This window comes from Rhea americana, unplaced genomic scaffold, assembly GCF_003343005.1.
Source record: "Rhea americana isolate MKP2758 unplaced genomic scaffold, rheAme1 scaffold_261, whole genome shotgun sequence".
Classification (NCBI taxonomy): domain Eukaryota; kingdom Metazoa; phylum Chordata; class Aves; order Rheiformes; family Rheidae; genus Rhea; species Rhea americana.
In genome coordinates, this window is record NW_028186381.1 from 124,179 (window position 1) to 143,356 (window position 19,178).

General features: G+C 44.0%; 1 protein-coding gene across 1 annotated transcript in view; it reads left to right on the forward strand.

The window, feature by feature from the left end:
* Window positions 1-207: 207 nt before the first annotated feature.
* PKP1 (plakophilin 1) overlaps window positions 208-19,178 on the forward strand; it is a 41,876-nt gene continuing 22,905 nt past the window's right edge. Inside the window, exons 1-3 of the mRNA XM_085307697.1 lie at window positions 208-422; window positions 7,736-7,836; window positions 17,878-18,305. Coding sequence (XP_085163823.1) covers window positions 221-422; window positions 7,736-7,836; window positions 17,878-18,305 — 731 coding nt within the window. The 5' untranslated portion in view covers window positions 208-220. The remainder of the gene's footprint in view (window positions 423-7,735; window positions 7,837-17,877; window positions 18,306-19,178) is intronic.

Sequence of the window (19,178 nt, forward strand, 5' to 3'; positions counted from 1 at the left end):
GGGCTCTATATCCAGTCTGGCAGAGGGTGTGCCTGCTCACACGCTGAAGAGCTGAGCCAGAAGCAGGAGCCTGGAGACGTCCTCGGCCAGGGGACGCATGGCAAGGAGGGATTTGGGAGATTAAGCCCAGAACAAGACGTGTTGCCGTTGCCTTGTGTCGCGTGCGGTCAGGTGAAGTGCAGCCCCCTGTTCCCCCCGGCCCCACGGTCTGTTTGCAGCCATGCTTCACTCTCCACTGAAAACAGCGCTGGCATATGAATGTTTCCAAGACCAGGCCAGCTCCACGCTGGCCTTGCCCTCGGATCACAAGCTGAAAACTAAGGGCACAGGAAAACAGAGGGTCCAAGAACAAGTGATGATGACGGTGAAACGGCAGAAACAGAAATCGTCTGTGTCGTCGAGCATGGGCCACTCCAACAGAGGTAAAATCCCACTGCGCGCCGGACAGCAGGGGGTCCCCCAGTGGAAATAGAGCAGATGCTATGGGGTCCTCCTGCTCAATGCTACTTGCTTTTCTGGGGCTTGGTTTGCAGTGAACAGACTGATTTATATCTGTTGTTACCTGCTGGGTTACTCTGGCTGGGAATGCCAAGGTCTCTTGCACTGGATGGAGGAGCTAGAACAAGATGTGGAGTTGGAGGCAATGATTCCCTTCCCAATGAGGGTCGAAGAGAAAAGTGAATGTAGATCTCCCAGGAGCACAGTGGGGCTGAACTGATCTGCATCCCTGAGGCACTTGGACATTTCAGTATGGTGCTATCAGCCATTTGCTCCCTGACTCTRAAGCTGGAGTACCTTCCTAGCCTTTGTGACTCCTTTCTCTAGGAATGCCTCTGCCTTTGTGACTAACAAAGGCTAACAGCACTTTTCCACCATGCTGTGGAACTAAGAGCTGGCAAAGAGTTGTGGCTCATTTGTCACCTCCTTAATGTTGCTGCAGATGGAGGACAGGTAGCTCTGCCTATGCATGGGACACAAAACTGAGCTCAACTCAGGATTCCCCTCTGAGGCTCCAAGTTGGCCCCATTTGCAGGCTGCATTGCAGAGAAGCTTGTGGGCAGATGAGTCTCAGGGACAACCCAGTGTAAGCTGCAGAAAAGAAGTAAGAGAGGATTAGAAAAGTCTATTTCTTGCTGTGGCCTCTTGTTGTGGTTCARTGGGGTGTTTCACAGCCTCCTCTGTTTTGCAGATCAGTAGAGTGGGGTGGGAGGATCCAGGCAGCTGGTCCACTGCTGTGCAATGAATTTGTGCCATAGAAAGCAAGCAGTCATCTGAGTCCAGGAGCTTTCAGGCTTCCTACTGGAATATCTTCCCTCTTTAGGATAGGGCTTGGMAAATGTTTTGATTCCTGTCCTTCTTGCATCTGGAGAAAACTGCTTTGGAGATAAATCCCAGCTTTCACCAGCCATGCAGCCAGGAGTTGCAAAACCAGAAGGTCACTGCAGCCAAGCACGAAACCTCCTTGGCTCCTGGAGGTGCATTCACAAGCAATTGTTAGTGAGCTTGTTCGCCCAGCCGAGTTCACTGGGAAGAAGAAAGCCTGGGGTTTTGGAGGAGAGAGGGGGGCTGGGGCAGGGKCTGGGTCTGGGTCRTTCAGCTGCATCTGGAGTGAGAAGTAGGTAGAGGAATGTTTGCTGGCAGGCTAAATGAGCTAAGCCAATCTCTGCCGAAAATTTGGGGAGACTGTGGCCCTGACTCTGCAATGTCTTACTGGCAATCTTCCAGGGCTGAATCACTAGGCAGAATCCAGTGCTGTTAAGGTATCACAGTCCAAATATTTTGAGCTGTTTTGATGATARGTGCAGGGTGGCAATATGCTGCTAGATGAAGGAATCAAGATGATGGTCTCCACGGGCCACAGGTGCCCTCCTGGCCATATACATTGCAGCTGCTGTGGCAGAGGGAATRGAAAAGCTTTGTGGGAGAAGGCACGTGTGCTGTGACCTGTGACGGGCAGCAGTTGGTACAAATCTCTGACTTTTTTGTTTTTTCTTGTTTGTGGACACAGACGCCAAGAGGTGGGTGGAGAACAAATGGATGAAAGGAGCTCTTTTCTGCTGCCAAAATGGAAGGCAATGGGAAATGCAAATTTCCTCCTAAAACCTCAGGAGGTTTTATTGCTTAAAGTATTATGGTGACAGACCTGCAAAATAAAATACAAACTAGAATGCTAAGAGAAGCTCTAGYTGAGGATTGGGCCAGTGCTGGCCTCCCTTTCCGGCAGAGTTTTATTTCAAGGGGAAGCAGGCAGATAGATGTTTTTTGCTGATGCCTGTAGCAGGAAGGGAGAGAGACAGAGGGGGATTGCTGAAGGGAATATTCCCTCTGGAGCGAAGTCCAAATTAAACCTCTTGAGGAGGAAGTGAGGGAGACCAAATTCCCCAGCTGCCTCTCTGCTTGACAAGGCTAAGTTAAACTCCTCCCCTAGACTTTTGGGACTATCTGGGAATTGCCTGGAAATGTACAGCTCCAGTTTCTATGTCCTAGGTAAGCTGAGTCATATTCAGCTCCCAGCTGCTGCCTCCAAACATACGGCAGAAACTTCCCATTCCCACAGCAGGGACCCTGGCCAACACAGAGATCCCTGATGCCTGCCTTCCTGATCACACACTTATGCCATGGACAGGCTGTTTTGCTCCCATGGCTGCTCTCTTAGTGGAGTGCGGGATGGACTTCCAAAAAGGCAAGAAATCCTCATTTATTCTTCAGCTTTTCTCCTGGGTTGGAAACTGAGATGGTCAGCTTGGACTTTCAAGGGACTGTTCCAAAAATAATCTGAGCACACCTAGTGAGAAGCAGTCATGTTTCCTACAGACAGGTTACAAGGGACTATTAGAGCTATATGTCTACCTCTTTCAATGCTCCTCCAATGTTAGTTACATGTATCCCTGCATGATTTCTCAGAGACAYGCCTCAAAGGCAGCACAAGCTGGGAAATGTGCAAAGCCCCTTGAGAAACGTCCCAGTGCATTRTTCCTTCTGGATTCAGAAAGCTTCCCACATGTGCCTGGTTAGGTATCGGTCTAGGTTCAGCTGTCGCTGTGTTTTGTTATATAGTTTGGACAGGAACTGAAATGCACAGCAGAGCTTTGGCCAGCTTCAGGAATGTATTTACCTGTCTATGTGAGATGGGGAGCACGGACATATACCAAGCTTACATGTAGCAGGGAAGGAATTAACATGTCCCATAACTGGAGTTTCTTTAGAGGGCAGCAGACATCTTTCAATGTCCTGCTATTGATGTCTAMATAAAATTAGTTGGTTAATTGCAATCCAGCACATTAAGGACTGAAGGCCAATGCCTAAGCCCTGGCTGATGATCTAGTGTCTCCGAGAGTTGTGTACAAGCCACAGAGCATTGATACTTCCTCAGAAGGGCAAGGTGATCCTTCTGAGATTGAACTGATGTGCACGGGGGTAGGGCAATGAGTGGAAACCAACTGCAAGGAGCACAATCCTTCACTGACTAAGAGGCCTTTTCTCAGCACAGCAACCATGTGTGTTTCCAAGGATGGCTGTAGAGCACTTGAGTTTCAGGTCTGTGAGATCTGTCCCAGGGTCATCACTTCTCACAATGTGAACAGCTAACTGAATAGCTCCATCTGATCTGTGAGTAACATGTATCTCAAAGAAAAAGAATTTCTCTGGCATGTCAGGAGAAAAGGCCAGGCCAAGCTGAACAAACACATACTAGCTAACAATGATATCTACAAAGTCCTTTGGCTAAAGAAAAGTTTTGACACTGTCTCATCACTGGCCAGCGAGATATACCAGGGAGCAAAGATCTTAGGAAGCCTGAACGTAGGAGTGTTGTGTCCAAATGTCTTGCAGCTGAGTTGTGATATAGAGGTTTACTGTGTTGGCTGCTGCTGAAATGAGTGAAGTCCCACCTAGCTCTAATTCCTTAGAGTTGAGGGAAGAGAAGACTTTGAAGAAAGCGAGTGGTTKGAAGACTTCCATAACCTTCCCTCTACATGAGATGATTCAGTGATCCATTCTTCCACCAAACTTGCTTTTCAGAGTATTGTTTACAGAAGCAGAAACCCTTTAGCTCATAGTTCAGAACCCCAAAATGCACTTCCTGRATGAATCCTGAGTGAATCTCAGCTTCTGAGATTTGACTAACACTTCTCTCCTTGGAGGCATCCAGGCTTTGCTTCATGCTTCCCACAGGCCTTCTTCTCTTACCACTTCTTTCCTATGTTTAATCATCCTCATTGTTTTAAAGTTGTGCATAGTTTATTATGTAACTTGTCTAGCTTGCGCTACCACTGTCTTGCCTTTCCCTGCCACGGATTAATAATAGTTATCCATTGCCACAAACTGCCTGTTAGCTTTATGTGTCCAGCTGAAGTCTTCTACTGTTGTTCTTGAAAAACGACTCTGCTAACACAGTTCTCCTCCTCCCCATGAGCATCTTAGCTTTTAGGAGCGTAAAGCTGCCTTTAAAGGATCTAAATAACTCATCAAAAGGAACACATACTGCAAGTAAATTGGGTTAGACCAAAGGCTCGGTTTGCTCTGCAATGGTCAGTAATAACTAAGGAGAGGAAGATGAGGACAAGGCAAGCATGCAGTGGTGCTTACAGCGATTAAGTGCAAGATCCTGCAATCCTTACCTGTTGCAGGTAGTCTTTACTCTATGAACTGTCTCGCTGACCTAGACTTATTAAGTTTTCAAGGAAGTGCCACGGGGGCATAACAATTTGAGTGTGGAAGAGAAGGGTTTCTACRACAGCCCAGCCAGAGCCTAGTCAGCTCTCAGGGGTATTTTCTACCCACAGCCATGATAGCTGAGAGGCTGTGCTTCAACTGAGTGATTTGCATCAATGTTTTTCCTGCCCCATCCCATCGCTTAACACTAAAAACACGATGGTTTAAATCGGCTCTTGGCTTAACCAACTGTAGGTGGACACTTTAGAGATCCAAATTGCTGCTCAGCTGCTGGACACTAGCAGATAGGACCAAYCCATGAAGACACAGTTAGGAATCAGCACCAAGGAGGCATGTCCCCCAGAGAGCATTTCCACCCCTGCAAAATGTTTTTTAAGGTGATAGTCTATTTTTTTCCCAGGTTCTCAGTATCTGTAGCCAGCTTGTGTGCTCTTTATGTCTGAGCTGGTTGAAGACAGCAATATCCTTCCTCTCCTCTAGGGCTGATTATACAGATCGAAGCTGCCTTTCAGGATAAGTCAGGCAGAGAAGTGTAAAATTACAGGTCAATACAAATCTGATATTTTCATTAGCCACCTCCATCAGAAGATCCACAGGTTCTTCCTGGCTGTCAGACTGAGCTCTCCAAACAATAAATCACACTTTCGTGGAGGCAGGAGAAGCACCTTCTCCAACCAGCAGGGTGGCTTTAAAATGCCTTGAACATGTGAGCCTATATAAATTCTTGGTAATGAAAGCAACTGTTCAGCAACTGAAGAACATAATACTGTATGAACTGCCTAATTTCTTGAATTTGGCCATCTGATGGTGCATTTATTCAAGAGAATAAGAAGTGTGACTAAAAAGGCTTTTTTTTTTAATGTCTGCTGGCTCAATCCAGAATTCTTTAGTGCTATGCTTAGTAGGAACAGCACTGTCCCTGATCTGTGTGTTTCCCCTGAGAGGGAAAAGGGAGAAGGAAAATCAATCCAATGAGCCTGTGAGTCATGCTGAGAAATGCAAGTATTAAAGGGAGCTGCTAAACTCTCAAACAGTCTGTCAGGAAAATGCTCACAGATGCTTCAAACTTCAGTTATTTGATGTTCTCACAGAACAAGAGACCAATAAAAACAAGTAATTCTCAGGAAATGAATATCATAAGATTCTTTTATCTTTGCACTCAGAGCTAGTTTTATTGGATAACTCTGTCATCTGATGAAACACCTGAGCCAAAACTATCATTTCAAGCCCTGTCTTGCTTCTCCTCAAGTCCAGCACTAATGTCATGATCTGCCCCAAAGGGGAAATCTTAGAGTGGGGAAGCACTAAGTGAAGGATGCAGCTATATATTACCTTCATTCTGGTGTCTCTGGCCATTTCTGTTACCCATTTGGGCAAATCTTGTGCAGCTTAATACATATGAACTAATAAGAGCTGGAGAGATATTAATAGGAATCTTGAAATAATGCTCACTAAGTTTATGGAGTTTATGGAAACTGAACTCCTATGGTTTTCTGCTGTTGCTTCTTCTGGGTTCAGTGACATTCCTCAGATGCTGTCTTCTACACAGTGTTGTTCCTCTCTTGTTGACAATAGAAAGCAAATMTTATTATTTATACTATATCTAGGGGAATGATCTTCCCGAGAAAACGCAAGAATTTTAGCCACACATCAAATCGACATAACAGGTYCTGGATGCCTAAGGCAAGGCAATAAATTAGATATATTCCAAGAATCAGTGTCTGTAGAAAACCTGAGTGGCTTCAGGCCTTTGTGGCAGAACTTATCCAGTTTATCTAAGAGATGAGTCTTATCAAACAGTCAAAGAGATTAGGATATTTCTGACATTACCCTCCAGTTTAGGTGCATAACTTAAGACAGGTAACTCCTGATTTTTTAGGTTGTTAAATACTCAGAGCTTCTCCTGGAAGTTAATTGGAGTGTGRGGTTTGCACTTCCTCATAACGGGACTTGGAATCCACAATCACTAAGCAATCCTGAAAACGAAATTTAAATGATCTTAAACCCTTTTGGATCATCTGAAGAGTGCTAATGGAATTCCTGCTTGGAAAAAGAATGAGTCTCTTCATTTTTGCATGTAATGTTGAGTGCAGCCCTCAGTAAAATATTTTCAGGAAGGTTCCAAAGATTGCACTCCCAAGACCTTCTGGAAAGAGTCATCCAGAAGAGATTTTGATAGGGCTGGGACAGTTAGGTCCAAACCCTCTAAATAAAACCCKGAGAAATAGTAATGGCAGGTTAGTTCCTTCTGATCCAAGAAATTTGCGTCTTTGGAAGACATACCTGACATCTAGTCTCACACATCTTCCTAGGTCTCCATAAATAATGATCGAACTTAATACTTTTCAGAAAAAGGATTATAAACACAGAATGCTCTTTTAAAGACCAGAAATGGATATTTAAGCCARTGGTATTAGATTTTAAGTATCTGACTCATTTAGATCCCCATGTGTTAAACAGACTTGATCATCATGTACTGATCACGTTTGTTATTTACAATTTGTTGAATTTATCAAAGCTTAATCATAAAACTTGTGTTGATATGATTATTAACTTTCAGATCATGAAACCAGTTTCTCTCTAGTCAGATTGGCAAGAGGTCTGCTTGTGGGTTTTACCTTCAAAGAAAGGGCAAATTTTATTTACCTTCAACTCAGAATAAGAAAGGTGAGTTCTAGGTGTATAGTACAGAATGTCATCTCGTTCCTCTCATGTAGCAAAGACMTAAGATATTGGCCATGCCTTTGATCTTGTCTGCTCTTGTCCCTTTTAGCTTTTGTGGCACTTGGTCTTTTGTGCTGAAGACCTTAGGCTGTCATTCCATTTGTGAGCTAAAGTTTCTAAGAGCCCTTCTGGAATAAACATCTTCTATGAGTTGCCTGCAATGGCAAAGGTAGACTCACAAATTTTCTTTWCTGTGTTCCTGTTAAGTTTTCTAACTCCATTATTCTCCAGTAACAAGTAGAAATGACCTAGACTCACTGGAGAAAAATAGCTTTATGCTCTACAGGGGCACTTGCTGCATCCACTTTCTCCTACTGACAGTTTTTTGTATTTACAGGTTCCATGTACGATGGTCTAGCTGATGGTTATGGCTATGGGACATCCCGGGGCAGCTATTATGCCAAAACCCAARCAGGAAACAGCAGCTGGGGGTATCCGGTAAGATGTTCTTTTATCTGGAAACTGTGGCATCCTCTTGAGGTAATGTATACAGAAAGCACCCTCCAGCAGGAGAAGTCATGTAGTAAGCTAATAGCACTTTGGAAACATGAGTGAAAGAGATTATCCATAGCTATGTCTATTTTAGCCAGCAGTTCAGTGCAATAGGAGAAGAACAGTAGATCACAGCAACCAGCACTGAAGACCCTATATCTACAGTGKATGTAGTTGAGGATATTACTGTGGACAAGAAACAGTTTGATCTACTGGACTAAACATCTCCACAACACAAAAGATTTGAAGCTATCTGAAACATCAGTCATGGGTTCAGATTCTTACATCTCGGTTAAAGGTTGCATGTCCGTYGCCCACTTGAAACAGTTTCCAGTTTTATTTCCTCCGAAAGGAATCTGCTCACATGCAGCAAAACTGCTATGTCTGCAACACTGATGTGGTTCAGTGGGGATGATCAGGGGATTTGCCTTATAACTGTATTGCTGTTCCAAGTCTAAATGCTAATGCTGACTCTTTTATGATGTTCTCTGAGCTTGGAAAAAATGTGCTCCACTTCTCCCATGGTGATTTCTAAAGAAATGTTACAGATTGTCAGAAAAAACATGAGTAAGACTGTGCTTGTCTTTTCACAGTCTGAGCTTATGCATCCCACAGAGGTCCTGGTCTTGTCCTTCATGACAGACTTTCAGTGCATTGAGAATCACCGGTTCTCCAAACTACTCCAATGTCTGTTGAGGCAACTTGTCTTTGTGTTCTCTCTCCACCTTGGGCCTGTATAACGTTCTTTCTTAGTCTCCACCAGATGCAGTGTAGAAAGAAGAACTCATAGATCTGAGATTTTAATATGGGAAAAAGAAAAGGCTCCTTTCAACCACTCTGACTATCTTTAGGGGCTGTAAAGCAGTTGTTCTTTCAACTATCAAAGGTTTGAACCAGGAAAGGTGCTTCAAGCACAGTCAGGACRGATGCTTTTCCTGTTAGCTGCCAACTCCTCTCCCTGTTTATAGCACCAGCRCTCCTCAGCTACAGAAAGATTTGTTTGTTGTCTTTCTTAATGGCCACTGTGTAGCATGCTTGCTTCAAGGCAGCAATCATGTCACTTGATAGGTTTGCATTGCTATATTAGCTTCCTACCTCTGGCATTTTCAGTAGGAAGGACTAGAAGCACTGGCATGTCTTTGAAATTTTTCTCTGCAGTCTGTCTATCGGCTTGTTTCACTGTACCTTGTTGATTTGGTTAAATCCTAGGCAGTGATGTTTCTGCTTGATGTGGTGGGTCAGAGCAAAGGTCCATTTAGCCAAATATCCTGTCACTATCACTAAGGCAGAGATGGACCCCTGCAGAAGGGTCTGAGAAGAGTCAGCAGGCAGGGAGGCTTCTCAGTATTTTCCTGTCCATGAGCAAATTGCAGCTGACTCCTCCTAAGGTGGAGCCACCATTAGGTGGATGCCACAGATCTCTCCAACATTTCTGTTACTGTCAAGTGCTTCATGAGTAAAAGAACTGTGTTTTTTTTTTTGATGATTTATTGTCACTTCTTTATTGTGCCTTCTGAAAGCAGTTTGTTATGCTTTGTCTAAGATGGCTCTGTTAGAGCAATTCCTAGCTATTTTACTTAATATTCTAGCTATTTACCTAACATTCTAGCTATTTTACTTCAGCAGGGAGGAAGATAAGTCCCAGCTCATGCTACAGTACTGGCAACATGACACTGCAGACAGTGCTGCTGGTGTCTGGAGTGTTTTTTTTTCCTTATGTTAATTCCTAATCTTCTTCCCAATTACTGTGACAGTTGRACAAATGTTGGGTAGGTAGAAATGCCAACTCACTGCTGGAGATTTCAGTCCAGCACTGAGGWTGGTGTTTTGGGGAATGGCTCACAAGATGATTATGAAGATCAGAGCGTCTACTAGACACAGAGGTCAGTGCACATGCCAGTTCGGTCAGTTCTGGTTCACCATTGACTTACGCAGCCCATGGCTTTTCCCTGAAGAGTTCTTGTACATTTACTGATCAAACCTAAATGTCTTGTTTTGGTAATAATCTTCAGGACTTGGGCTACTTTAGAAAAAGGGACTGGGATTCACTGCCAATTTGCAGTAAAATTAATCTTACCCAACTCTGTCTATCTGAAAATCTGCCATTTAGTCTTAAGAGGTTGTCTAGGCTCCTCCCATAGCCAACAAAGAGAGAAGTACCAGGAGGTGATTCATCTCCCCTATCTTGGAGATCTGTCAGGTCAGGATGAATCAGACCCTCTGGATGCCTATCTCCTTCCACTGATAACTCGACTGGAGCAAACACCTAACAGATGGATGGCTGCAGCTGGGGTGATGAGCCCCAAGTGCCATTGGCACATTGGAACATAGAACCTCAARCCTAAATCTGCTTAACAAGCTTCACAGACATCATATTCCCCAACCACACTGAGAAACCTCCTCCATTTTGCTTCTTCCAAAGAAGTATTGAAGGTTTACAAACATCCACCACTACTARCTTTCAGCTTCAGTTAACTTTAAGCTTTGTCTATAGGCTTATCYGAAATCCATGCAGGTTCTAGACATYTTAAAAATGTGTCTGCATTTGTAACTCCAAGCTTTGTAGGACATGGAAGGGAAAAACAAAAAAGTCTATTTTTGAGGACAAAATTGCTCCATTTSTTGCCTTATGCTGTTTCTGAAAAGTCCCAATAGACACTTTTGATCAGTGCATTACCTTGGATTGTGACTCTAAATTACATCTTTTTTAGCAAGAAGCTATATTTCCTATCCTGCTTCACCATTCACCTTCACCAAGAAACTATTATTCCTGACTTTTYCCTTTTGTCTGGTCTTGTGTCCTCCTGGAAATCGGAAGTTTTTACTTCTGAGTTTTCTCCCTTACCTCATGAGATGCTGGTGATGAAATATTAGAGTATATCTATTAAAAAAAATAGATCTGGAGGGAAGAGTTTGTTAATAAATGTATTGTCAACACTCCTGGCTAAAACCTTTGATTTACTCATTATTAAAAACATCTTTCTGATTACTTCGATCATGGAGTGCCTTGTTAGTAACATCACCGTAACTAGGATTATAATGAGTAACTACTTATTACCTGTTTAAGTAACACTGAAATCAACATGTTTACTCCAGGAGCAGGCACTCTACCCCCCAGCAGTTAGCCCCCATTGTTTGGTGCATCTGCATCGTTTCTTCGCTCATGTGACAGAGATTGACTTACCCTTCAGGGATGACATCCCCAGTCCCATTTGCATAGTGACCTTAGCAAGAGGCAGTAATGGGAGGCTACCACATTAGTGATGACAAGCCTCTCTGTGTTAAGTGATCTTTCAMGGCTAGTTTCAGTCAGGTACTGTTGAGCCTAGAAGACTTCTGCAACATTTATCCCCATGCTGACATATGCGTGAATTATAAGTAGTGACTAGTTCCCAAAGTCATCAGACCACCAGGAATTTGTTATGCTGTGTCCTGATGTGAAGGCCTGAGCAATATCTGAGGTGAACGTGATGACMACAGTTCATACAGATAAACTTGAGGAAGCTTTAAGTGATCTAAACTGGGTATCCAGAGCAGGGCAGTTGTGGCAGGAGAGGTTTCAGCATGAACCACACCCTTGGCTCCAACCTCCCCCCTGCCCAGTGCATTGGCGTATCTATTCAGCACCAGGCTCAGAGCCACTGGACCACAGTGTAGTCATGTAACGATGTAGTCAAAGGCCAAGGCGGAGAACATCAAGGAGAGGCAGGAAGCATACRGAGGAAGAGAAGACTGAGGGGGGATCTTAYCAATGTCTRTAAGTACCTGAAGGGAGGGTGTCAAGGGGACGGAGACAAACTCTTTTCAGTTGTCCCATRTGACAGGACAAGAGGCAAYGGGCAGAAATYGAACCACAGGAAGTTCCGCCTGAACGTGAGGGGGAAWTTCTTCCCTGTGAGAGTGACGGAGCACTGGAACAGGTTGCCCAGAGAGGTTGTGGAGTCTCCTTCTCTGGAGATATTCAAGGCCTGCCTGGATGCAACCCTGTCTAACATGCTCTAGGTGACCCTGCTGAGCAGGGAGGTTGGACTAGATGATCTCCAGAGGTCCCTTCCAACCTTACTGATTCTATGATTCTATGATACTGGGAGTAGAGCAGATGTTCTGAAGCTTTTTGTCCCACCTGCAACAAATTTGCTTTATGCCTGGGTCTGGTGGTTTGGCAGATTTAGCCACCATCCCTACTAGAGAATCKGGGTGTGTGGGGAAGGTCCCAGGTCTCATGGGTGCCTCAGCGCTGTCTGGATGGTGGAGTATCAGGACAAGGTGCCAAAGCATGACAGTCCCCTACATGCCACAGCTTCAGCACAAAGGAAATCTRTATAAATGGTCTGGGTGGAAGTGTCAGCTTGTTCCCCCAGGCACTGCCCAGAATGAGGAGAGACCAGGCCTTCCTTGTGCTGGTTGTGCATCAGTAGGAAAGTAGGTTCATCTGTGACATTAAGACATTCTGCTTCCAACCTCTTGAGCAGATCTTTCTCCCCACAGAGCTTACTCAGCTTGTGAGCTTGTAGCTTTTGCAAGTAAGGTTTCCAGGAGCAGTTCCGCTCCCAGGCCAAGGAATATTTGGCATGTCTGATATTGCTGCTATTGAGGCAGTAACCGAGTTGGATCCTGACACAAATAATAGTAGGAGACTGCTGGCTACCAGGTCACTAGCACTCATCATTGCTTTCTTCAGTCATTGCACCTGGGTTCTCAGCCTCAGTGCTGCATGGACCCACCCAGCCAGGCTTCTGGAGCAATTGTGTCCATTTTGACACAAATGAAATATATGCCCTTTGGTGTTCCCYATGTTGTAGAGACCGTATGTAGATTCCTAAACAATTTTTCTCTGTGGGAACMAGTTGCAGAGCTTTTTTTCCCAAATTCATTATCTGCATGGGGGGAATTCACAGGTAGATATGCCTGCCTGCAGCTCAGTACTCTTCRAACAGATAGGAATGCTCTCTCTTATTCCCTGGCTGTTGTTGCCTCTGTAGACAAATATCTTTCAGTTTAAATGGGAGCTTTGTTCTGTAAGGACTTCAGGATAAAGTTAGTGATTTACTGTAATGACACATTGAAATAAAAAAAAAAAAAGAAGAATGTGTTGAACAGTCTTATTAAAGAACAAAAGGATTTACAGWCATTGCACTGCGTTGGTTGTTCAGACCCAGGTCTCCCTGTGAGATTTTAAAAGAGTCTTTATGCTTTGGCTATTACACGTTGGATATTACCCTCCCTTGACAGAACAAACATCAAGACCTAAATCTCAGMTGCTTAAAGGATCAGATGAAAATCATACAGAAAGGCAGCATCCAGGAGAGGTGGGAAAGAGCATTTCAGAAATGGATAAACAATATATTTGCTGGTTCTGCAATTTTTCTCCATGCARTGGAGCAAGTAACAGGCAGTAGCTAAAGCATTTCGCAAGTAGCTTCAAGAGTTTTCCCCACCCATCACTCTGGGTGGGACGCTGTCATATTGCATTGCCTGTGCTTTGCCCTCCAGCCTGGGAGAAACCGGCTTTTGACGTGTTTATACGGAGTCCTTCACTTCTCTCTGTCTGCTGCTCTAGAAACAAACAAATTGCAAGGGAAAAAATTAGAGCTAAGTAACAAACTGATCGCTTTCTTAGATGCAGGAGTCAGAAACACCCAGTTATCTGGGAGGGCCTCTGACCTGGAAAGGCAGTCCTGAGATGTGAATGGGATTTCTGGTTCTGGTGTGCCAGGCAATCAGCAACTTGCTTTATGCTTCAGTTTCTTTATCTGGAAAGCAGGAAGAGACCAGTGGCTTTTTTTGTTAAACAAAGGGGTTATGGAAGAAAAGCACCAAAGAAGGATTCATTATCAATGACTGAAATACTGTGATCATGTCTTTTGCTCTAGTACCATTTTCTTTTCAATTGAAATATGAAGTTAAAGATATTTATTTACCCATTTTGTATGAATGCTGCTTGTTCTAATTAATGATTCTAAAATAGCCTTTTATTTCAGGCTGATAACTGGTGATCTCCAAATGCTTATTAATTTAAAGGCGGGTCTTTGTTGGTGCCAGCGACAAAAAAATCAAGTCTTCATAAGAGCACCTGTGTGCTGTCTGTGTACTTATCTTTGCTGCCTTTCCTCTGTGCCTCCCCTTCTTGTTTTAATATGAACGAACAGCTCTCAAGGATTGGTCTAAAACATACAAGCCTGTTTCACAGCAGGGAGAAATTCAGATGCTCGCATCATGCAATAGCACATGAGCATCATCCTGTGTCCTGGAAGCGCATGGTGACATCTGGCTGACTTATAAAACTGCCCACGGCCACTGAGGTCCTTCAGGGAGAAGAGCCTGTGCCCTTCTAAAATAACTTYCAGAACTCACAGTGCAGAAGGAATTGCTGATTTCTGTCTTTACCCTGCTCTGAGGGAATTCCTTATCCTTTCCAGAATTTCTCCACAATTCTAAAAAGAGGAGGTGTGYGCCTTCCCTGTGCAAACACCCACAAGCAGTGGGGAGATGCAGTTCAGGTCATTAGGAAATCTGGGTGGTTTATAAGATCTGAAAAAGAAAGATCGATTACTTTCTTTTACTAATGCCATTCTGCATAGGAAGAGCTTGTTCTAGACATGTAATGGAATCAGCAAAAAWTATGAGACTGTTGTCAAGTGGCTCTTTGTAAGATAGACTATTTAATAACAGCACCTTCACAGATGACATCTCTTCTCTAGATGGTAAAATATGTTGGTTCTTCTTTGCTGCACTTCCTATCTCACTGACTGCTGCATTGGATAAAGAGATGCCAAAAGAGGGAACACCACTCCCTTCATCGTGTTTGCACTATTATTATGAGCACAAGTCTGTGACTTAGCTGGCTAAATATCTGAAATGGGGACATAAATGTTAGTTTGACGAAGTTGTGCACTTGGACACGGCGCTTTTCTGAGATCAAGAAGCAATCAGTTCAGCAATCAGTGAGAAGATTCATAGAAATTATTTGCCAAGCAGATTTGAAATCCACTGAAGCTGGCAGCAGACTCCTCATCGATTTGGAGAGGCTTTGAATCAGGCTCTTGCTGCAAAAAGAGTCCTAAGATACCAATTAGGTCCGTGCCACTTGAAAGAGATTAAAATGGGCTCAGTCAAGCATCTAGTAGCATCAGCAATAAAAATCATGCACTGACTTTGGTAATGAGCTTCACATCACACGGGAACTATTTTCCCATGAGTTTGCAAAAGGCTTCCACACCCTGCTGGGACCTGCACTGACTTGCAGCTCAGGGCTCCCTGTGTTGCAGAAAGGAGTCTTTCCAAATAGGCGGTCGCTTTTCTCGCCCTTCTCAGGGCTGGCAGGAAGGAGAATAATGCTATATGTCATTATAAAACACAGCAGGAAATACAGAATTTATAATTCCCACCTATAAAYACAGTCACATTCACACCTTTCCTTGCCCATTCTGTTGCCAGAGATCTGCTGTGAGTACACTGAAAAACAAACAAGAGCTTTAGGTATGTAGTAAGCTAGCTCTTCCATGGTAAGCTGAATTGGTTTCAGTAAATGCCCAGGGGCTCCACTCTCTGCCAGGCTTCTGACAACCCTACGAAATCACCCTAGCTTATACTGACTCATAAAAAAACCCAACAGGGCTAACATCTGGCAAACTACTGCCTGTCCTTTAGCCAGTCCTCTGAGACCAAGTTCCATGCTCAGCTCACCATGGGACAGCAAAGGCTACACAGGACCTTCCTTCTACAGCCTTTTCCCATGCTCTCCTTCCTCTACAGTCCTTAGGATCTCTGACTGCCACCTGCAAGTAGTAGAGCTAATGAGTATCATTTTACCTTTAGGAAGACAGTCATTCACAGTGATCATGGCTTCAATGGAAGGACATTTTGCAGTTGCTGAGACAGTYAATTTTGCTGTAGCCAAAGCAAAACCAGGATGGAGAGAATGCCTCAGCAGCATGGCCATCCTGGAAATTTTTATGGACCTGCTCCACTGTTAGGGGAGCCACCAAGACTCATTACTCCTACCCATGTRCTTCGTCCTTGCTTTTCTTATCACAAATTATTTTTCCAAATTCCCAGGAACTCTGCAATATGCAGCAAACTTCTTATCTGCTGTTCTGCAGTACTAACGTTTTTTTCTTTACTCTGGAGTAAATGCAAAGGAGATCTGCCCTCCTGTTCTCTCCTTCAGCATTTCACCTGTTAAGATGCAAACTTGCCAAATGAAAGTATCAAAGTTACTTCAGACTTGTGCTCAAGTGACAGAGCAATGTGGGTATCAGAGTAGCTGTACTGAAGTGATTCCTCTTATACAGAYGGCATGCCTGATGTATAACCTGTTCTAAAAGTTTTCAGCCATTACGCACCTATGYAACTCTCTGGGAAACAGCAGAGAGGATTCACTGCATTCCTGAAGTTAATGGAAATATTTAGCTTAATTAATTAACATAATGACAATTCTGCAAAGTGTTAGAGAGAGAAATGACACTGACTGTGCTCAAGGCTGGGATGAAATGGGACAGCAGCAGGAGATGGAGAGATCCTGCAGAGGATCTAATTCTGTAATTAGAATTTCTGTAATTTCTGTATCACATGGTGTTAGAGAATACCATTCTGTCACATGGTGTTTCTTCATTAGAAAACACAGATTTGTTCAGAAGAGCACAGGCATGGACACGTCCATAGTACCAGGCACAGGCTTGTGCCTTGAACCTTCATGGAAATAATAAAGTGCCAGTGTTGACTTTTCTTTCCTAGCCTAATGGACCTGCGGGTGACATGCACAGAAAGAGGATATCTGAAGTACATCTGCCTAAAGTTAGGTGAGAAAAGACCCTGTATGCCACGGTCTTTTCCTGGGCAAACCTTCCCCAAAACAACGTAAGGTAGATGAGGCAGACAGCTAAGTTCTGTGTCACRGTCTTTATTGGATTCTTTTAATGCCTGTTTGATGAATGTCTTAGAGATCTAATAGCCAGGGTGCTCAGGGGAGAAAAGTGGAAGAACTTGATATCATGAGGCAAACAGCATTAAAATGCCTTTTCTTTCCCTTTCTGGAGTACACAYCTTAGTGACATATCTCTGACCTGGAGACAGCCATGCAGGCCTCCAAATGCCAGGATTGACATCCAGAAGTTTTAATATTGCAGAAGAATATCAGATCCAGTTCTGATTTGTGGTGTACTTGGGGCAAATCTGGAATATSTTAAGTTAAGTGGTGAAGTCATTCTGAACAGGCAGCAGGGCAGATAAAGCCATTGTTTCTTCGACTAAAGCATTGTTTTGGGGGTTTTTTGGGAGGTTTTTTATGGTTTTTTTTCTGGCTTAGTGATTGTCATTTCTTACAGCATATTCCCCATTGTTCTCAGAACTTCTCATTGTATAAGTTGATAATACACACCTGGTAGCTCATTAGCAGATATTTGTTGCCTTYACTGGTTTCTTAAGCACAATAGGATTCAAGAATCCCTTTTTACCATGTTTTCTTTCCCCTTTCTCCCTTTCTAAGGAATTTGTCATGGAAGGTGAACAAAAGAGGATAAGGAAATTAAAAATAAGGACATTCACTGCTGGAAGGGCATAAGGGACAACATCACYTGTGATGCAAGAGATGTGACATGACCTTTCATATGAAAATTCCTCTACATTTGTATGGCTRCTAGATAAATGTTTGTTCTGTGCTTTGCACATAAGCGCTTATTGGCCAGTGATAAGAATGAGATATGAAGGATGCAGTTCAGCACCTCATGAGGTTGATGCCTAAAATTAGTCATCTCAGTATAGTGTAGGTTTGTCTGAGATGCCTGGGGTTTAATGTCTCTGTACAACGAGGCTGGCACTGCTCTTCCTTCCAGGTTGATACAGCAAGGGTTGGGAGACCGGTCCACAAAAATACTGACGAAACATAGGAATTAGGTAGCCACACATGGAGTAGGGCTTGACAGTGTTGATTCTCAGTTCAGCCCTTTCCTAATTTTTTTTGTTGTTTCCTGTTTTCTTATTGATCAGCTGTACAATGGGACACTGAAGCGGGATGCGGAGAACAGACGCTACAGCTCATACAGTCAGATGGAGGGCTGGGGTAGCAAACACTACAGCAAGGCTGCTGTCTGCAGCCCCACCAGAGCTGGCAGCGACTACTGCTTTGTGCAGAACATCAAGAGCAGCCGGAGTGAGCCTGATCTCTACTGCGAACCACCCCGGGGCACACTGAGGAAGAGTCAGGTGGGGAGCCGGGCAGAGCACAAGGCAACCTTGAACCGCCAGAGCATCTACAGCAGCTGTAGCACCCAACAAGGAACTACCAGGACAAGTAAAAAAATGCCAGCACGTGCCCTCTCCTGTCCCTCCAGCAACAAGGCAGATGTGGTCTATGCCCAGCCCATGATGAGTAGCAAGCAGGACGTGGTTTATGGACAGGCTCAGTCCAGCTCCAAGTAAGTCTCACGCAGTGGGATTCATCTAAGTAAATGTGGACATTTGATAYGATATTCCAGCTGAGCTAGTGAGTTGAGCTGCTTTATAGCCACTGGAAATCTGTTCACTAGTGCACAATGCACTCAATCTYGTCCTCCAGTAGAGTGTAAAGTAGGTCAGATGAGTCACGCTCCTAAAGGGCTTATTTCTATTTGCTGACTATGAATGGAGATCAATATGACTGGCTCAGTGTAAACATCTTTGCTGCAGGTGTGTGACATTAGGCAAGATGATCCCCTAGTCTCTGATGGTATTATTCTGCAGCTCCTTTGTAGGACAAAAGTGGGAAGATGAAGAGTGGAAAGGCCAGCGTGCAGTTTAGTTGTCTCTCCTGGTTGCCACACCACTCTRATTTGGTAGAAAATGAACCGGAAATAGAGCCAGCTTTGAAGGGATCAGTTCCTTGGTTTCAGGACTTGGAGCAGAGCTGAGAACTTGCTGAATGGCAGTATTATSCCTTCTGCCTTTCTTCCCAGGCCTTGCTTCATTTCCCAAAGAGGTTTGAATAATTCAGATTCAGGAAAAAATTTGAGTCAGAAATTGAAAAAMACTAGCCTAACTGGAAGAATTTACCTAGCCTGAAAAGAGGAAAGAATGGAAGCTGTATATTTCCTTCCTGTCCACAGCATCCTATTCCACAGTTCCAAACAGAGTTAGGAACTGTGCAAGGGTGGAGGATTGTCCTTTTTGTCTCATTTAGCACCATATCCCTTCTTGTAAATGCTGCCTACAACAATGTAATACGCACTAGAGAGCTAAGAGCAGACAGTCCCAAGCTGTTGTATCTGTACAACAGAGCATGGCTCTCTGAGGGAAAAATAAACAACCCCCCC